The 18,823-nt window shown below is 35.0% G+C and overlaps 1 protein-coding gene across 1 annotated transcript in view; it reads right to left on the reverse strand.

The window, feature by feature from the left end:
- Window positions 1-18,823, reverse strand: part of LOC113523563 (cell adhesion molecule Dscam2-like) — a 224,877-nt gene that overhangs the window by 44,337 nt on the left and 161,717 nt on the right. Inside the window, exons 8-12 of the mRNA XM_052896763.1 lie at window positions 13,242-13,288; window positions 9,621-9,650; window positions 3,249-3,340; window positions 2,206-2,297; window positions 1,003-1,154 (exon numbers count right to left, since the gene is read on the reverse strand). Coding sequence (XP_052752723.1) covers window positions 1,003-1,154; window positions 2,206-2,297; window positions 3,249-3,340; window positions 9,621-9,650; window positions 13,242-13,288 — 413 coding nt within the window. The remainder of the gene's footprint in view (window positions 1-1,002; window positions 1,155-2,205; window positions 2,298-3,248; window positions 3,341-9,620; window positions 9,651-13,241; window positions 13,289-18,823) is intronic.

Consider the following 18,823-nt stretch of genomic DNA (forward strand, 5'->3'; position numbering starts at 1 on the left):
TCACTGTAGAAACACGAATGGGACAGAGATACCCAAGCGAACGAATTTTATACAAAGTCTCCCTCTGGTAAATGACTTTATTTGCATTATTATAATATATAAAATAATAGGTATAATAAGATTGTAACTAGGTGATGTTTGTTCATTGGAGATATTTAAGAAAAATTTATATGTAATTCTTGATAAGAACGATAGAAGCAATCATTTTTAGAATGTTGGTCCATCTATTTGTTAATATAATTATTTTGGAATCACGCTGAGATTGCTATGCTAAAATGGATGTGGTTCACATTGACAGTTGTGCTCCAGAAGGTTGAATTAAAAATTTGGTATACGTTTTGTTTTTATTCAATTTCGTACAAGTGGCCTATTTCTTTAAATTTCCAAGTAAAGGAAGTCGCAAGCAAAAGCTTGTGGAGGAAAAGTACTAAATTTCATCATCATCATCATATCAGCTATCAGCTAAACATAGGCCTTCCCCATCAAGGCAGTTTGCTAGTAGTTGCCACGTTGGTACGCGGATTGGCAACTGCAGTTAGGTTTTGGAGATATTTTAAGAGGGACGCTGCTGCCCATCCCTTCCTTCCCTTCAGTTCTCTTAGTCACCTCTTACGACACCCTCAGAGAAGGAAGGAGTGGCCTTTACTATGCCGGGATCACTAATAAATAGACTTGTATACTTTTTACTTCATACTGATACATATATACATAATATGCAGGAAATCTTAGGATTTCATTGTTGAATAATTAAGTATCCACATCCAAATAAACTAAATAATTTTTTAATTTTTTTTTGGGTCAATGACCTCCATTATTAGCAGTTTAACCTTTCATCTCGATGTCTATGCAGTCTCTTTTAAAAACTATTTTAGGTAATTTCTTGTAAAATCATCGTAGTACGCCAAATAACCAAATTTTCTCTTCACCTTATATCCTTCACCGGTACCCTACCAATATCGCATGCTCGGTTACTATTCACATAAAACATGGGATTATTCTTACCATAGACATCTAGTCGGTTCTCATGCGAAGCTATATGATCTCCTTCTCTCGCTATGCAAGAGTACACGCCTCCATCTTCTACTCTTACTCTTGTTATGTTGAGTTGAGCCACTACAGAGTTGTCTGAGGTCATCACTTGACCTAATGCATATCTGAAATTGATAGGTGAAAGGTTTTATAACGAGTGCCACATAATCACACCAACTTTGTTATGAGAAGTCAGGTAAAAAACCTTTGGGAAGTAACCCAGAACCGATACAATTCAGAGAAGCTCGTTCCATAAATTGGTCCACCGGGAATCGAACCGGGAACTCATTTACAAAGCAAAATCCCATCTAATGCATCATGGAGGTTGTTGTGAATGACTAGGTATTTTTTTCAAATAATCGATTTATTAAAATTAAAGAAGTTGCAAGGTACGAAGGAATAACACTGATTCTTTGTGGACCGTCACTTGCACGGTTGTCACTTTCAAGATTAGAAGGGGCTGGCAGCTTATTTGTCATTTATAAATACATAAAAAATCCAGCAAACCAATGTTTATTTCATTAGAATTATTTTATTGAATTCCGCTACCATTAGTGTGACTGCCAACATTCGAAAATTGACCACCTACTATTAAACTTCCACAACTTTTCATATTATTAATCAATCTCCGACTGTTATTTCGTCCACGCACGTTCTGCAACACGTGTTTCACCACTAAACAAGGCATATAGTTTTAATCGTTCGTACCGAACATAATAATAGTAGTGGAATCAAACTATATAATTCTAATCAAATAACCAGTGATGTGGACTTCCCCAAGATAACACCTAGTTTTACCAGAGGGAGACTTTGTACAAAAGTCGATTGCTTGGGTACCTCTGTCCCATTCGTGTTTCAGTTGTGTTTGCATGGCTGTGTTTCGGTTTGAAGGGTGGGATATGGCGTGAATTTACAGGGTACAGAGGAATAACACCCGAGTCCTCAGGAATGGCAACGCATGCGGAGTATCATGGGCGAAACAGTATACTCTGTTATGTCAATGGTACTGCTCATATTTATAGGCGACGGTTACCACTTTCCATTAGGTGGGCCGTCAGCTTGTTTGCCATTCTAAGTTGTATAAAAAAAAAACCTAGATCAGTAAAATACCCAGAAAACTCGCAGGTTTAAATTACTTCTATTTAAATATTATATGATAATAAATGCAGAAATTACCGATTTTCAGTATAGCTAGTCACCGTCACACCATCTCGTTCCCAAACGAATTGGGGCGGCCTGTCCCCAGTTGCTGCACACTGCATGCTAATCTGAAACATTAATATTACTACTATACTAATCTTAAAAGAAAAAGAGTTTTCAACCGCCTGTTTTAAAAGTTAAAGCATTTTAAATTTTTCCCGCGTAAATTATACAGAATATAATGTCTGGTAATTTAAGCTATGATCCATCTAGGTATATTGTTAATAATTCAATTGGTATAAAATATAATAATTTTGGTTTATAATGTCAACTAAAACTTCACTACAAGTATTAATTGCATAAAATTATTTTTAGTTTTAACACTGAAACAAAACATTCAACTACACTACGCAGCAAACTTTTTAAATCAATTCCAAGCTATTATTTTTTTTTAATATTTAACATTTTCAAATTCAGAATATTTAATTTAAGCGGCCAGTATACATCCAATACTAAATCTAAATGTTACAGATTAGTCGAATGTATTAAAACCTCTTTTTAAAGTGATTTTAAAAAGGTATGGCTAAGAATTCGGTAGTATTTTTTTTTATGCATTTGATATATCTTTGCTAATTCTGAATCGATTTTGATTGTTTATAATGGATACGATTTACTTTTTTTTTTTTTAATTAATACTTCTTTTGTAATACTGGCATACTGTAATTTAAACTCCTAGTCGCTTGGAATGCAGATTAAAATTGGAAAGTTAGTAAAGTTAATGCGAAAAAGAAAGCGATAAAGTGCGAGACGTAGGTATATAAGTGTAAAAATCTTTTGTCACTGTGTTAGGTCTGTCTACCCGTTTGGAGCTTGATATGAAAATAAGTGTAGTAAAGTTGCCTCAATTTTTCAATGAAATTTCAATATTATGAGGCATGCCGTATGATTTTCATAACTTCTATTCATCATCATCTTAGCCATTATCCGTCCACTGCTGGACATAGGTCACCCCCATAAACTGCCATAAAGAATAATATGAAGATTAACTTCTAATGGTGATTGTTAAATGAAATACTTACATCACCACCGGGAGTAATAGTTCTCTCAGTAAAATGTTGAGTGATGATAACTCTGTTCTCTGGTAAACTTCTTCTACACTGTCTATGAGCACCTGGAAAGAAGAATTGTATATACAGGTTTAAACTTCAAAGGTATAAGATTAAAATCATGTTTTAACTAAAAAGAGACTTAAACTCTGATAAAATCAGTTATTTTAACAATTTTGATAAAATTTCAAATTTGAATTTTTTTAATCTTTTTAGATAATAAAACAATTTTCCAAATCGGTTTATAAATGACGAAATCATGAAGTATTTATTGTAATATAATGGATAAAGCCACCCATTGTTTTCTAACACTTCTTGTAAATCAATTTGATGAGATCTGCTCAAACAAAAATAGATTTTTGTGACAAAACTTTTTGATCTAAAAACTAAATCATTGAACCGATTTTGATAAGATTTCTGTGGATCAATCTGTAAGATACTTATTTACTTCATTTTCGGCTAATTTGCCGGTTTTCTCAGACAATGCGTCCCAAAAACCTTTGGAAAAAAGATGTTTTTCGTGTGTGTATGCAAATATGCATACACATATATATTATTTTTATGGAGAATCGTGTGTGTGCGTGTCTGAGTGGTGTGACATCTTTAGTTTAGTGTAATTATTGTATTTCCTAGTACTTAACATATTATGGCCGAGGACTGCATGGCTGCTTGTTTTTGTAATATACCTTAAGAAGATACTTATTATTATACTTATTATATCTGTCACAGATATTTATTATTTTTACAGATCTATTTTTTTAACACGCCACCTACCTATTTATTCTTTAATTCTTTCTACCGAAAAGTTGTCTGGAAGAGATTGCTTAGCAATAAGACCGCCTTTTGTACTACACTATACGTATTGAAAATTGTTCTACAAATACTGTTATGATGATGCAATAAAGTATTAAAAAAATAAGTAAGTGTATTTTTTTTCAGATTAAAAAAAAGAATTATCTAAATCGGTTTAGACTGATGGAGTTGTAAGGTAACAAACAAAACAATATATAACCGAATTAAAACCTTCTTCTTTTTGAAGTAGGTTGATAAGTTTACTGCTGAAACCTTTTGAAGTAAATATTAAAGACTATCTTTTTATTTTACCAGAGGGAAAACTTTGTACAAAAGTCGATTGCTTGGGTACCTCTGTCGCATTCGTGTTTCAACCGTGAAGCAGTTGTGTTTGCATGGCTGTGTTTCGGTTCGAAGGGTGGGATATGGCGTGAATTTACTGGGTATGTATACCTGTATATAAATCAATAAAACTAGATAAGTTTAAATGAAATGAGGATATTTATATAGTGTGAAGATGTACCTACTAAAAAGAAATATATTTTACTACTATTTTTTATATTTTCTTAATTTTCTTTATCTCTCTTTGTAAATCTACGACTTTTCTCAGCGGTATACCGCCTCTAATCTATGATATAGCCACTGGCCGCGCCTCGTTATGAGCCAGCCCTTCGTTACGCCGGCAATCTGTCCCGGAATATGATTATTGCTGGAAATTGCAATCTGCCCATCGACATACTTCAACTATATTATATTATTGCTATTTAATATATTTAAATTATGAGTTAGTAGCCAATTATTTTTACCTGCGCTTTTACCTGCGACTTCGCTCTGTGTACGATCCCCAGCTGGTTGCTGGTTTTGTTATTAATATTTTTTTAGGAATTTGAATACAGAAGAATATAATTATAATTTAAATGAAATGTCGTGTATCTGCAACGTATAATACAGGGAAAGATCCAAGGTTGCCGAAGATCAGGAAGACAGTGAATTTTATTGTTAAAAAAATTAAGGCAGTGGTTCGGAATGAGCACCAGATCCCTTTGCAGGATAACGGTGGATAAGGTAAAGATCGCCATGATGATTGTCAATCTCCGGTAGGAGATGGCACGTAAAGAAAAAGAGAGAATATGTGAATATGAGGAATATTCCAAGAAATTATATGACCTGATGCCTTCATCATTTTTTCCACCATATTGCCATAGAGCTGGAGTTCTACTACAATTTTTGGGCGCGTGCCATACTACTACTGTTCCTGCATTCTGTTTATTCTTACCTCGTACAAACTATATTTGGGTTATGAAATGTGCTCCCGTTTTTAGTTTTCTTCAGTTTTCGCCTTATTACTGCTTTAATATGGGGCTTTTCAGAAAACGTGCCTACAAACATTGAAGAAGTCGAAAACGCACAAGCACCTCCATTCGAATGCAGGTGTTTATGGGTGACAGTCGCCATTTTACATCAGGTAGTCCGTCTGCTCGTTTGCCTTTCTAACAATAAAAAAAATAGATTTGTACAAAACTCCCTCCTTATCGACGTACTAGGCACCCGTTGAAAATGGCGGCAATTTTTCATTCCGAAACCATATAAAGAGATAGCTCTTCGAAAATCTATTAGTCAGACACTCGCAAATAAAGGTATTCCATACGGGTGTGCCGGTTCGCGTCGCGCTCCATTCAGTGGCTGATAAATAATGGCTATAAATAATCTGCCGTTGACGTCGGTCGTGTGGAGTGGCCTTAGTTCCTGTCATTCTGATATTACCGGTTTGTTTTACACCGAACGAGTTTTTTCCTTTGACCCAAAGAGAAGTTATACGTTTGGTTTAGTCTCTATCACTGTTTCTGGTATAGTAACTCGTAAAATGATTTCAATGCAGTTTCTTATAATATACAGCGGGGAACTAGCATGTAGCTCACCTGATGGTAAGTGACTACCGCCGCCCATTAGTACGCGCAACATTGGAGAAATTGCAGGCAGGCTGCCGGCCTTTTAAAAAGGAGTATACTCTTTTCTTGAAAGTTACGATGTCGTATTGGTTCGGAAACACTGTTGCTAGAAATTGATTTCATAGCGTGATTGTACGTGCAAGAAAGTGTCTTGAAAACTACACGATGGAAGACTCGCCATTCATCCAGATGGTTGAGATTGAACTTTAGTTTATGGCTGATTGCATGATTGTGAAATTCAGTAGCAGGTATCAATCCGAACAATTCCTCAGAATACTTCCCATGATACATTCTATAAAAATTGCATAGAGTTGCAATGTCTTAACGTAGTTTCAATACACAATAAGGCGCTGATCATCAATAAAATAAGTTTTTTTTTAAATGATTTTAAAATCGATTTAAGTACAATTTAAAGTTCTTATTATGTTTGATTTTTTTGTATCATTGTTACGTAACTACTTACGTAACTCATCATTCTCTTGCCTTTTTTAATTTATTTAGTGTCGGCACAAAATGGTTTCTTTTTCCAGAAATCCCTGTCAACTACCATTTCCGAGTTTACTTCTCTTTTATGCATATCATCCTTCACACGGTCACTCCACCTTTTCTTCGGTCGTCCCCTTCCTTCCATCCATCCACTTTCCTTAAAACCACTTTCTTTAAAACATGGCTTTCATTTTTGCGCATGACATGATCATACCAAGACATTGTATTACCTCGCAATTTCTCCGTTACTGGTTACCTTAACATATGTGCAGAAATTATTTTCGCTACCTGATTTATGTCAATGAATTAGCAAATAGGCTATATTAAGGAGTTTGTAACTTTGGCATTAGTAAGTCACATCCACATCTTCTCATTAGACTTACTCGATAATTTAACATGATTCTCTGCAGTAAACGAACAATGTCACGTTTCAATGAATCTGATCAATGTAACGCTAAATCAGTGCTCCCTCTCATTTGAAATTCCAATACAAACATGTTCGTAACATCAAAATTCAAACACTCTAATGAACCCAAACATTGTGAGTAGGTGCCGCGTTTTATTGGAGGCGAATGCCTTTTGTCGTTCGAACCGTGGAATTATGTTTGTTTTGTTTAGAACTGCGACCCTCCTAATGATTCATAGCTCTGTAACTTCTGCAATGGCAAATTACATAAAAGATTTTTGCGCGATATTATTTTCCGAGAAGATGGAGTGTTGTCTTTTATTTTGCTTTGTACGTATGCTTTCCGTTCGTCTTTTTGGTTGAAAATTTGTAATCAAATTTTTATACAGATGCTGCCATTCCATTGATCATTAAAATATTATTTGGATTGTTGGCAATATAAATAATTATTTATAAAATGTATAAAATACTTTTTTAAACATGGTAACAACGGCCCTTCTCTCAACCAACATCATAAAAAGTGCACATCTCTCTTTGTACATTATATATTTTAAATACAAATTATTTCAAAGGAGGTTCGATCTTCAATTTATATGGTCCCACAATAACGCCCTGCGAGCTGGGACCGAAGAAACCAGGAGCTAGCAAGTTACAAACTATGCTCATGGTTTTAATAGTGAACATCATGTAATTTTGGTGATAATTATATCTTATTTAAATAATAAAATTGTAATTAGACGATATCCGAATACAGGAAATATTTAAGTAAAATTGATATGAAAGTAATAAGAATTATAGAAGTCAAAACAATAATTTTTGATAGTTACAAGCAAAAAGTACTGCATCAAATTGGATATTGGTTTCATAGTTTCTGATGTTGTAATTTAAAATCTGCTGTATTTTTTATTTTTTATTAATGATTTGGTTATCTACTTTAAATATCTATGCATGAAAATTTGCGTTCAAAAACTATTATGTATTTTACTGAACTAGGTGTCATATTGCGGAAGTTCATATCATTGGTTATTTGAATAGAATTATTTTGTTTAATTCTGCTACCATTAGTATGTGTGCCACTGCCAATACTAACACATACTAACGGTAGCGGAATTAAACAAAATAATTCTATTCAAATAACCAAAGCTATTATAATATTAAAAATAAATATGTTCACGTTTATAATCATTCACGGGGTAGTTAGAGTTATTATTAGATTCGTAATTGTTTTTGTGAACATGTTAGGTACTTAATATTTCGACTAGCATATTAAAATCCATTATGTAGAATTTAATTATAACAGACATATTAAGGAAAAAGTTTTCAATACGTTTATATATCATTTGTAAACAATGATAAAATTTAAAATGAACTACAGGGTTACGCGTTTTAAATTCAAATAAAATATTTTCAATCTAATGTGTCTACGAAACACATTATTGTTCACAGGTGTTGTCACGAATGAAGTTGCATTTTAAAAGGCACTCTTAAAGTTTGTTCTGTGAGATTGTTCGTGAAGCGATACTGTGCAATTCCTATCTACAAAAGTCGATATGTTGTTTCGTTTTATATTTACCTCCCCGTCTTTTCCACTGAATACTGTCTAGTTTCCGACACTTTAGCAACCGTAGAACACTTCTCCGGGCACCTAGTTTTAAAAGAAACATTTCTATGCTTTAAATGGACTTTTAAGGTTATTCGAGCTCGTATTGAAATTTAAATAGTGTTTAAGTTTTTGAAGAATTTATTAGAAATTGGCTTATTGCTTGCTACTTGTTATGCGTGAAGGAATTCAATGAAATAAATAATTTCTATACTCTGTATTGCATATTCCGTGTGGTTCCGGCATAGAATAGGCCAACCCTTCTTTTTCCAATAAGAAAATATCTTTTAATATGTATATTTCTAAGCATATAACAAAGCTTTATATGAAATTTACGTTATATATTATCTCCAATATGTATTTTATATACCTAAAGTATACTATTATGTTATCTGTAATATGAATAATTAATTAATTAAAATATTCCCGACATAGAATAGGCCACCCCTTCTTTTCCCATGGGTGTCGTAAGAAGCGACTAAGGGAGGGCGAGAAATGGGCACCGGCATCCCTCTTAAAACATCTCCAAAGCCTAACTGCGGTTGCCAATCCGCCTGCCAAAACTACTGGCAAAACCCCTCCAGGGAGAGGTTTATATTCAGCAGTGGACAGTTAGAATCTAATATGATAATACTGCGTGGCAAGATTAAACATACACCAGTTTTTAAATAACATATACCGACAGACACAAAAATTAAAAAAAATATTATTTATATTTCTATTATTATTGTAATAATCTAATATCGTTGCGACTGTTTTTTGAATAAATAAATAAAAATTATTTTTATTCAAGTAAATTTAATAAATAAGCATTTTTGAATAGTTATTTTTTTAATCTACCGCCCAGTTCAGAATGCAATATCAGCTGAGAAGAACGGCCAAGAAATACAGCTGTTGTTTTTTTTTCAAATAAGAGTTAAGTGCGCAACAAAAAAATATGATCGGATAAAATGTCTATCACAAACTTAGTATTGATAAAAGAAAGAAAAAAGCTACAACGCTACAATCAACATAACCTTCAAGAAAAGAGCATATTCCTTTTTAAAAGGCCGGCAGCACACCTGCAATGCCGTAGGTGTTGTGGATGATCATGGGCAGCGGTAGTCACTTACCATCAGGTGAGCCGCATGTTCGTTTGCCCCCTGTGTTGTAAAAAAAAAATTCATTCACAGTATTCTTGAACAGACTACTCCTTACTAGAAGCAGAGGGAGACTTTGTACAAAAGTCGTTTGCTTGGGTACCTCTGTCTCATTCGTGTTTTAACCGTAAAGCAGTTGTGTTTGCATGACTGTGTTTCTCTTTGAAGAGTGGGATATGGCGTGAATTTACAGGGTACAGAGAAATAACACCTGAGTCCTCAGGAATGGCAACGTATGGGGGATATCATGGACGAAACAGTATACTCTGTTATGTCCATGGTACTGCTTATGTCTATAAGCGACGGTTACCACTTTCCATCAGGTGGGCCGTCAGCTTGTTTTCCATTTTAAGTTGTATAAAAAAAACCCATTCACGAGTATGACGGATGAGCCAGTCATCTTTGTATTCAATCATATTATAGGAAACGTTAAAGTGAGTATGAATTGTTTCAAGATACGCAATTCTCTTAGTAAATTATTATTACATTATAATTTTCCAAACCATTCAGGTATTGGATAAAACTGTACCTTTTTCTTTCAACGTGCGTTGTGTTAGGAATCGTGATCAATGGCCCAGCTGGCAATGTATCACGCTCGGATCATCGGCAATTTGCTCTCAAATATATCTTTGAAAAATTACTCCCATTTATTTTTTGCAGATGTAAGTATGATGAGCACACTCGTAGTTTTTTAGGGACTGATCTTAAGATTATATTATATAATTTTTCTCTCTGATCCATCGACAGTTACTTAATGCTAATTACACTTATAAAAGATAGATAGATAGATACTCTTTATTGTTTCCTCCAAAAGATTACAATAGTAAACTTATTATAAATATAAATAATTACAAGAAATAATCACAATGAGACAACAATGGGCGACCTTATCGCTAGAAGCGATCTCTTCCAGGCAACCTTTGGATGGAGAGGAGTAATTATAAACAATTTGGTGGGAGGCACGATGAAAAATTTTGTTAGTTCTAAATATGGGAGATGTGATACGTATAATAATATAATTTTCCAATAATAAGATACGTAAATACGAGATACGAATATTGTTATTTTATTTTATTTATTTATTTTAAAAGTACATCAACAGTGTAAATACAGACATTAATTTTAATTGATATACAGGGCTAACATCTTGCATTTACACCAATTACAGATGTACAGCACATTTTCTAAAGTCATCGATTACATATTAACAAAACTGACACAAACAAAACAATAAAAAACACAGAATACTTAAAATACAGAATTATTAAAACAGTGCACACACAATTAAAATTAATAAGTTGTAAAAAAATTATGGTTTTTTTTTTATACAACTTAGAATGGGAAACAAGCTGATGGCCCACCTTATGGAAAGTGGTAACCGTCGTCTATAGACATGAGCAGTACCATGGATATAACAGAGTATACCGTTTCGCCCATGGTACCTTCCATGCATTGCCATTCCTGAGGACTGAGATGTTTTTCCTCCGTACCCTGTCAATTCACGCCATATCCCACCCTTCAAATCGAAACACAGTCATGCAAACACAATTGCTTCACGGTTGAAACACGAATGGGACAGAGGTACTCAAGCAATCGACTTTTGTACAAAGTCTCTCTCTGGTAGCATTATGAGAGAACTTTTAGAATTTTATTCTTAAACTAGCGGCCCGTCCCGGTGTCGCACGGGTGGACATTTTTACATTTTAAAAAGTGGCCATTAAGGCTGCACACGCGACGGAAGCTTAAAAATGGAGTAACTTCTTCCGTTTTTCCAACATTTCCCTTCACTGCTCTACTCCTATTGATCATAGCGCGATGAAAAGTATACTATAACCTACCCAGGAGTATGAAGAATAATTGTACCAAGTTTTGTTAAAATCCGTCAAATAGTTTTTGTTTCTATAACGAAATTACAGACAGACAGACAAAAATTTTACTGATTGCATTTTTGGCATCAGTATCGATCACTTATCACCCCCTGATAGTTATTTTAAAAATATATTTCATGTACAGAATTGACCTCTCTACAGATTTATTATAAGTATAGATGACTTGGGAATGCAAATAATCTTTGTTATGCAAATAATCTGATATATGTATATCATACACACATCTATGTATTTATAATAGTATATATATAAAAAAAGTGTACATATTTTAAAAAGTCCATACGAATGGATTTTTTGATCTTATCAGTTTGTTTCGTCGTTTTTTATCGTGAACTATAATAATAGGTAATATAAAAAGCGTTCACGCTCACTTTTATCTTTATCCGAGCAGTAAGTGCTTTATATTATTCTCAATTTCGTATATAATATAGTATATATCATATATGTGTAAGTATATTTGTTATTCATATATATTTATTCGTTTATATATGTAATTTTAGTATGTATGTATATTAATAATTACTAGTACCGCATTTGAGTATTCTGACACTTTCCTATGGTTGACTGGGAGAGAATGCTTTTAGCATTAAGTCCGCCATGTACACTACACATATTTGTACTAATGAATAAATAAATAAATAGGTCGTTTGATCAAAAAACTTTATGCGATATCGCCATGCATTCAAGCGATTCTCCGCTTAATAAGGTTGGACTAATTAACTTCCAAGTTTTAATTGGGTCACACAGCCATAACTGTATTACACTCGGTGCCTTGTTAATATGGGGGAATTTGGGATTGGCGTTCAGTTGTATGGTGTATCTTTATTATATATATTTTTATGTAACCAAACAACCCTCCGCTAGATTTTTTTTAATACAACTTAGAATGGCAAACAAGCTGACGGTCCACCTGATGGAAAGTGGTAACCGTCGCCTATAGACATGAGCAGTACCATGGACATAACAGAGTATACTGTTTCGCCCATGATACCCCCTATATGTTGCCATTCCTGAGAACTCAGGTGTTATCCTTCTGAATAACCGAAACACAGCTATGCAAACACAACTGCTTCACGGTTGAAACACGAATGGGACAGAGGTACCCAAGCAATCGACTTTTGTACAAAGTCTCCCTCTGGTGGATGGAGTGACGACCTTAAATACATTACAGGGAGTCAGTGGATGTAGGTGGCTCAGGACCGTTCCTTATAGCAGTTTATTGGAAAGGCCTATGTGGACGCATAATGGCTGAAATGATGATGATGATAAAGCAAAAAAAAGGTTTATAGTAACCGTCGTCTGTAGACATGAATCACTTTATTGATTTAATACTGTGACGCCCATGATACCCTTCAAGTGTTGCCGGTACTGAGAATTATGGTATTATGGCTTTGTTTTCGGTAGTACACTGTAACACACAAGATATCTTTCAAGCGTTGTCGGCCCTTAAGAATATGGTGTCATGGCTTTGTTTTCAGTAATATACTGTGTCACCTATGATACTCTTCAAGCGTAACTAGTCTTGAAGACTATAGTGTTATAGTTTTATTCTCAGTAATATACTGTGACGCCCATTATACCTTTCAAGCGGCGCTAGTCCTGAGGATTATAGTTATAATGGCTATGTACACAGTAATTTTACTGCCATAATTTATCTGTATATCTCAAACTTTATTGATTATAATAGCATAAATGCAGATCTTACCTTTTATTGAGTAGACGTCTTCAATTCTCTCGTATTTTGAAAAATACCTGAAATAATAAATAACAATATAGATATTTATTATAAATGATAAAAAAAGAAAACATGTGCTAGATAGGTGTTAAATATATGTTTAAATGGATATTTTGGATTTTCCTTTTAACAAATTCTAAAATAACATTAAAATACTTATAGTGAAAAAGCCTATTTCATATTAAGCCTTTCTCTTGTATTCCAACCATAGAATAGGCCATCCCTTCCTTTGTCGTAAGGGGCGACTAAGTGAGAGGGAAGGATGGGCAGCAGCGTCCCTCTTAAAACATCTCCAAAGCCTAACTGCGGTTGCCAATCTGCCTGCCAAGCGTGGGAACTACTGGCAAAATCCCTTTAAGGTGAGGCTTAAGTTCATTAACATTATCATGTTGTTTCAGACACTATTATTATTATATTAGCTAATAATTGTCCACTGATGAATATAGGTCTCCCACATAAGGGGAGATTTGCTAGTAGTTGCCACGTTTGGCAACCGCAGATAAGCTTTGTTGATGTATTAAGAAGAACGCTGCTGTCCATTCCTCGACCATTCAGTCATTCATTTACTCTTCTATCAATCGTGACAGAAGAATCTTACGATGACATGTCAAAAAAGTCTTTGTACAAAAGTTGACTGCTTGGGAACATCCATCCCATTTTTGTTCGGCTCTGAATCAACTGTGCTTGCTAGCAATTGCTAGCAATGGTGCTGGTAGTCTCCATTACTATCAATTCCTTTTCCACCCAATGCACAAGGAGTATCAGTGCATCACATTATGTTTTATGTTGTTTATGGTATTGTTCATGTGTATGGTGACGCTTCCCATCAGGTGGGCTGTCATCTTGTTTGGCATTCCAATTACCATAATAATAACACCTGAGTCCTCAGGAATGGCAACGCATGGGGATACCCCCCATGGGCGAAACAGTATACTCTGTTATGTCCATGGTACTGCTCATGTCTATAGACGACGGTTAACACTTTCCATCAGGTGGGCCGTCAGCTTGCTTGCCATTCTAAGTTGTATAAAAAAGAAATCTACATAAAAAATTAAGAGTCTCGGATGGTTTCGAAAGTAGTCGAATTTTCTCGATTAAAATAGCGATTGTTATTACATTAAAAATATATGGTAAATCAAAAAACGTCATAGGAACGTCCCGATGATGACTTAACGCTTACACCATTTTATTGTACGCAGTTCCTAGTAAATTATATGGAAAATCAGAAAGTGAGAATATAGACATGTGTCAATTCGAAAAGTCTCGTTTCTAATTTATTTTGGTCGACCGAACCGTGCCTTGTTTACGTGATAGGCGTCGTCCCAAAATAAGATTTTCTATTTTTACAATGCAGCAAAAAAAAAAAAAAACTTTTTTTCTCTATCAAAAGAAGAAGGCAAATGTCAAAACTCATAACTTTCCGATTCAGTGAACATTTTTATTATTGAAACTAACTGTGCCCGTGACTTCGTCTGCTTTGTATTTCAAATTAATAAATAGTTAAATTAAATCATTTTCTCTCTAACTACACTGGGTTGGCTGGAAGAGATCTCTTTCAGAGATAAGTCCTCCCTTGCTAACAAGTTCTTAAACTAATTGTCGAATATATTGTTTAAGTGCAATAAAGAATATATATAGTTCGTAAAACTGAAATGTACCACAAGACACCTGGCATAGAATTGGTTCTACTTCTTTTCCCATGGGCGTTATAAGAGGCGACTAAGGTAATTTAATGGTCGAGGGTTGGGCAGCAGTGTCCCTCTTAAAACATCACCAAAGTCTAACTGTGGCTGTCAACTCGCCGGCTGTCAACAAGCGTGGCAACTATTAGCAAAACCCTCCAACATGGCCTATGTTCAGCAGTGGACAGCACCGGCTGATTTCATCATGGTCATCAAAAAATGATTGTTCTCTATTTGTACTTGGTAGTACATTAGTAGTACAAATACACAAGAAATTGCCTAGGTAGTGGCCTATTTAGAAAATTTCTTTAAAACATGATAACTTACTAGTAATCTATCATGGCTTGCTTGATTGATACTGATAAAAGCTATATCCATTTATGCAATTTATACCTTCTCAATTAAAAAAAAAAAAAATTAAAATCATAAATACAAACTTACTGTCTATACTAAATAATTTAATATAATTAATTATAATTTATTATTTGCAGTGGACAGATAATAATAGCTTAGCTGATGACGATTTATCATACATATTATTTATGCATTATATATGTACTTAAGTATTCTTTATATGTATTCGTATATAAAACCTCATCGATACTTTCTCCTTTCGGGTTCTCAAAGTTGATCGGAAGAAATCTTTTCTAAGTCCGCCTGTGTACTTTGTAATTTTTTTTATAACCTGTAATTTGTTTCAAATAGGAAAGCAGAGCTTAAACGAACAAACTCTTGCGTCTCTCTTTGCTGTAACTTTCAAAAGAAAGATGTTCTTAATTTTGATAATGATTGTTGCCACCGTCAGACCTTACCCCCGTATTGGTCTCATATTCGTTTTGTCACGTTTGATGCCTCTGTTTTTTTCTTTTACTTTTCTTGCTTTTAATAATATATATCTCAATATATATATATATATATATATATATATATATATATATATATATATATATATATATATATATATATATATATATTACTAGTGCTCGCACCTTTTTTATGATCACTTCGGAATACAATTATAGCTTCGCTGATCACAAACTTCATACTGATAATAGGATTGTGCCATGGGGGAAAGGGATTGTTAGCAATGGAGTTTAACAGCCCCATTGCTATTAATATGCCCTATTAGGTCAACCTCCACATGGTTCCCCCTGGAAACCATCGTGAACAATTCTTGTTGAATTCGTCACGATATGCTAACGGACCTGCTTCATCCTCACCTATCATCCTTCACTGGTGCCCCGCCGGTGTATGCCGATAGCGCGGGTGGGGTTACCATTTCATTATCACTCATTAAAAAAAAATAGGATTGTGCCACAAAAAACTGGCTACGATTGTGGCAAAAGCTGTTATTTTTATATTAACTAAACTACTGTACCGAGTTTGATATAATTTCTATGAGACAATATGTAGGTCCAGTGTGGTCCCGGTATAGAATAGGCCACCCCTTCCATCCCCGTGGATATCGTAAGAGACGATTAAGGGAACTTAATGGTCAAAGGATGGGCAATAGCGTTTCTCTTAACACTCTAAATCTAAAATCTATCTGCCCTCGGCGAGCCAAATGGCATCGGTTTTATGGCGAGCTAAAGAAGGGTACACTCGTCGTCATCAAGGAGAAGACGTCACCTCCATTAATGTGGCTCCTGGGCCGTGTTGTCCGCATCATACCTGGAAGGGATGGTGTCGCAAGGGTTGCCGACATCTAGACCAAGAAGGCTGTCATTCGGTTCAGCTGATGTTATGAGGTCCTAGTGCAATGTGTACAGCTGCACAGCGTTGGTTTCCAGCCAGTACCACTTTTAGCAAAAATATAATAATATGTATATTTCTATGTAGGTATTCGTTCACTCAATACTCTTTATTTCAGTTCAGTGACTTGTCAAAACATGGTAATGTCATCCATATAAAGTTGATCCCTAAACGGACTTCAACATCTCGTATTTAGAGTTCAAGTTATATTTGATAATGCAATATGTAAAATCGTAACGACCAACATAAGCGGAGCTCTGACTTAGCACATTTTATGTAAAAAGTAGGAGGATATGCTAAAATGTGACGTCACAGAGGTCTTGTTATGTGGTCGTGATGTTTGTTTTTTTATTTGACAGCGTATTGTTTAAAGCTATTGTGTTTATAATGAATGTTCAAAATATAACAAATATTGATGGGAAAAATAACATTCCAAACTTGTATTGTGTTTTTTTTTTACAAAACAGAGTGCAAACGAGCATGCGGCTCACCTGATGGTAAGTGACTACCGCCCATGATCACCCACAATACCAGCGGCATAGCAGGTGAGCTGCCGGCCTTTTAAAATTGTGTATTTAAAAATATTGTATTAATCAATACGTATAATAAAATCGTAACTGGTCCCTGTTTGTACATGGAAGATATATAAGAAAAACTATTATAAGGAGGCTTTGTGAACGCAATAGAACCCAAATCAATGAAGTATAGAATTTTCGTCTGTTTGTCTGTAAGTTTGTGCACGCTAATCTCAAAAACGGCTTAACCGATTTTAATACGGTTTTCACTAATGCATTGCAGTTGGCTACATTTAACATTTAGTGTTTGTTTTATTTCAATCGGTTCATAAATAAACAAGTTATATCAATCTAAAAAATCACATATAAAATACCCGATCAGTTGTGTTCCGAGGTGGATATGAATAAATAATCTGACTCCAATTTTAAATGATTATATTATAAAGGTTTACAAATAAATTTTTGCGCACGTCCTATGTAGTGGACGTCGAAAAGGGTACAGGCGAGCCAACCTCAACTGGATTGGGCCGACTGCGAGCCGATCGCTAGTGTTGTGCGCCGACATCCTCCGGGGCCTTGGAAGCATCAGCTTCCAATGAAGTCTCCTCTGATGGCTCCATCAATGGACAGATATACTTTACAGTACGTCGGAAATTGCCTGCTGCAGTTTTAATCTCAACAACGCGCACCACTCCATCTTGACCTGGAAACAGAGAGCAGATGCGACCCATTCTCCAGCACATGGGAGGGGAGTTATCTTCCTTTAACAGCACCAAATCATTTATTTGAAGCTGTCTATCTGGGATCCGCCATTTCTGCCTTTGCTGCAATTCGGACACGTATTCCAACTGCCAGCGTTTCCAAAATTGCTGCCGTAAAAGCTCCAACCGTTGAAAACTGTTTAAACGGTTTATCTTTTTATCCTGCAAATTAGGTGTCGGTAACGACAAAAGTGGTCTTCCAATAAGGAAGTGCCCTGGGGTTAAGGATTGAAGGTCATCGGGACAGGACGACAAGGGACATAGGGGTCTACTGTTAAGAATTGCCTCAATTTGACTAAACAACGTTGCCATTTCTTCAAATGTGAGATGAGCGTTACCTAAAATCCTCTTTAAAAAATATTTGGCTGACTTCACGCCTGCTTCAAATAAACCCCCGAAATGCGGAGCATAAGCTGGTTGAAAATGAAATTTAATACCTTCCTTGGAAGAAAAATTAGAAATGTCATCAGTGTTGGCGCTAATAAACTGTCTAATTTCTTTAGAAGCTGCCACAAAATTGCGACCATTATCGCAAAATATATCTAAAGGCTTACCTCTGCGAGAGATAAAACGACGCAGTGATAATATGAACGCATCTTTAGAAAGTTCACTCACGGCTTCCAAGTGCAGACACTTGTATCTAAGACACACAAAAACGCACAGATAACATTTTGTTATTCGAGAACCTTTACCCTTTCTGTTAGTTATAAAGAATGGTCCAGCAAAATCGACACCAGTACTAATGAAAGGAAAATCTGGATTTACGCGTTGCTTGGGTAGTGCACCCATTAATGGTGTTGGTGTTCTACCGCTTGCCCTTCTACATACAGTGCACTGTCTAG

Source organism: Galleria mellonella, unplaced genomic scaffold (genome assembly GCF_026898425.1).
Source record: "Galleria mellonella isolate WM207_F2 unplaced genomic scaffold, CSIRO_AGI_GalMel_v1 utg332, whole genome shotgun sequence".
In the NCBI taxonomy this organism is placed as follows: domain Eukaryota; kingdom Metazoa; phylum Arthropoda; class Insecta; order Lepidoptera; family Pyralidae; genus Galleria; species Galleria mellonella.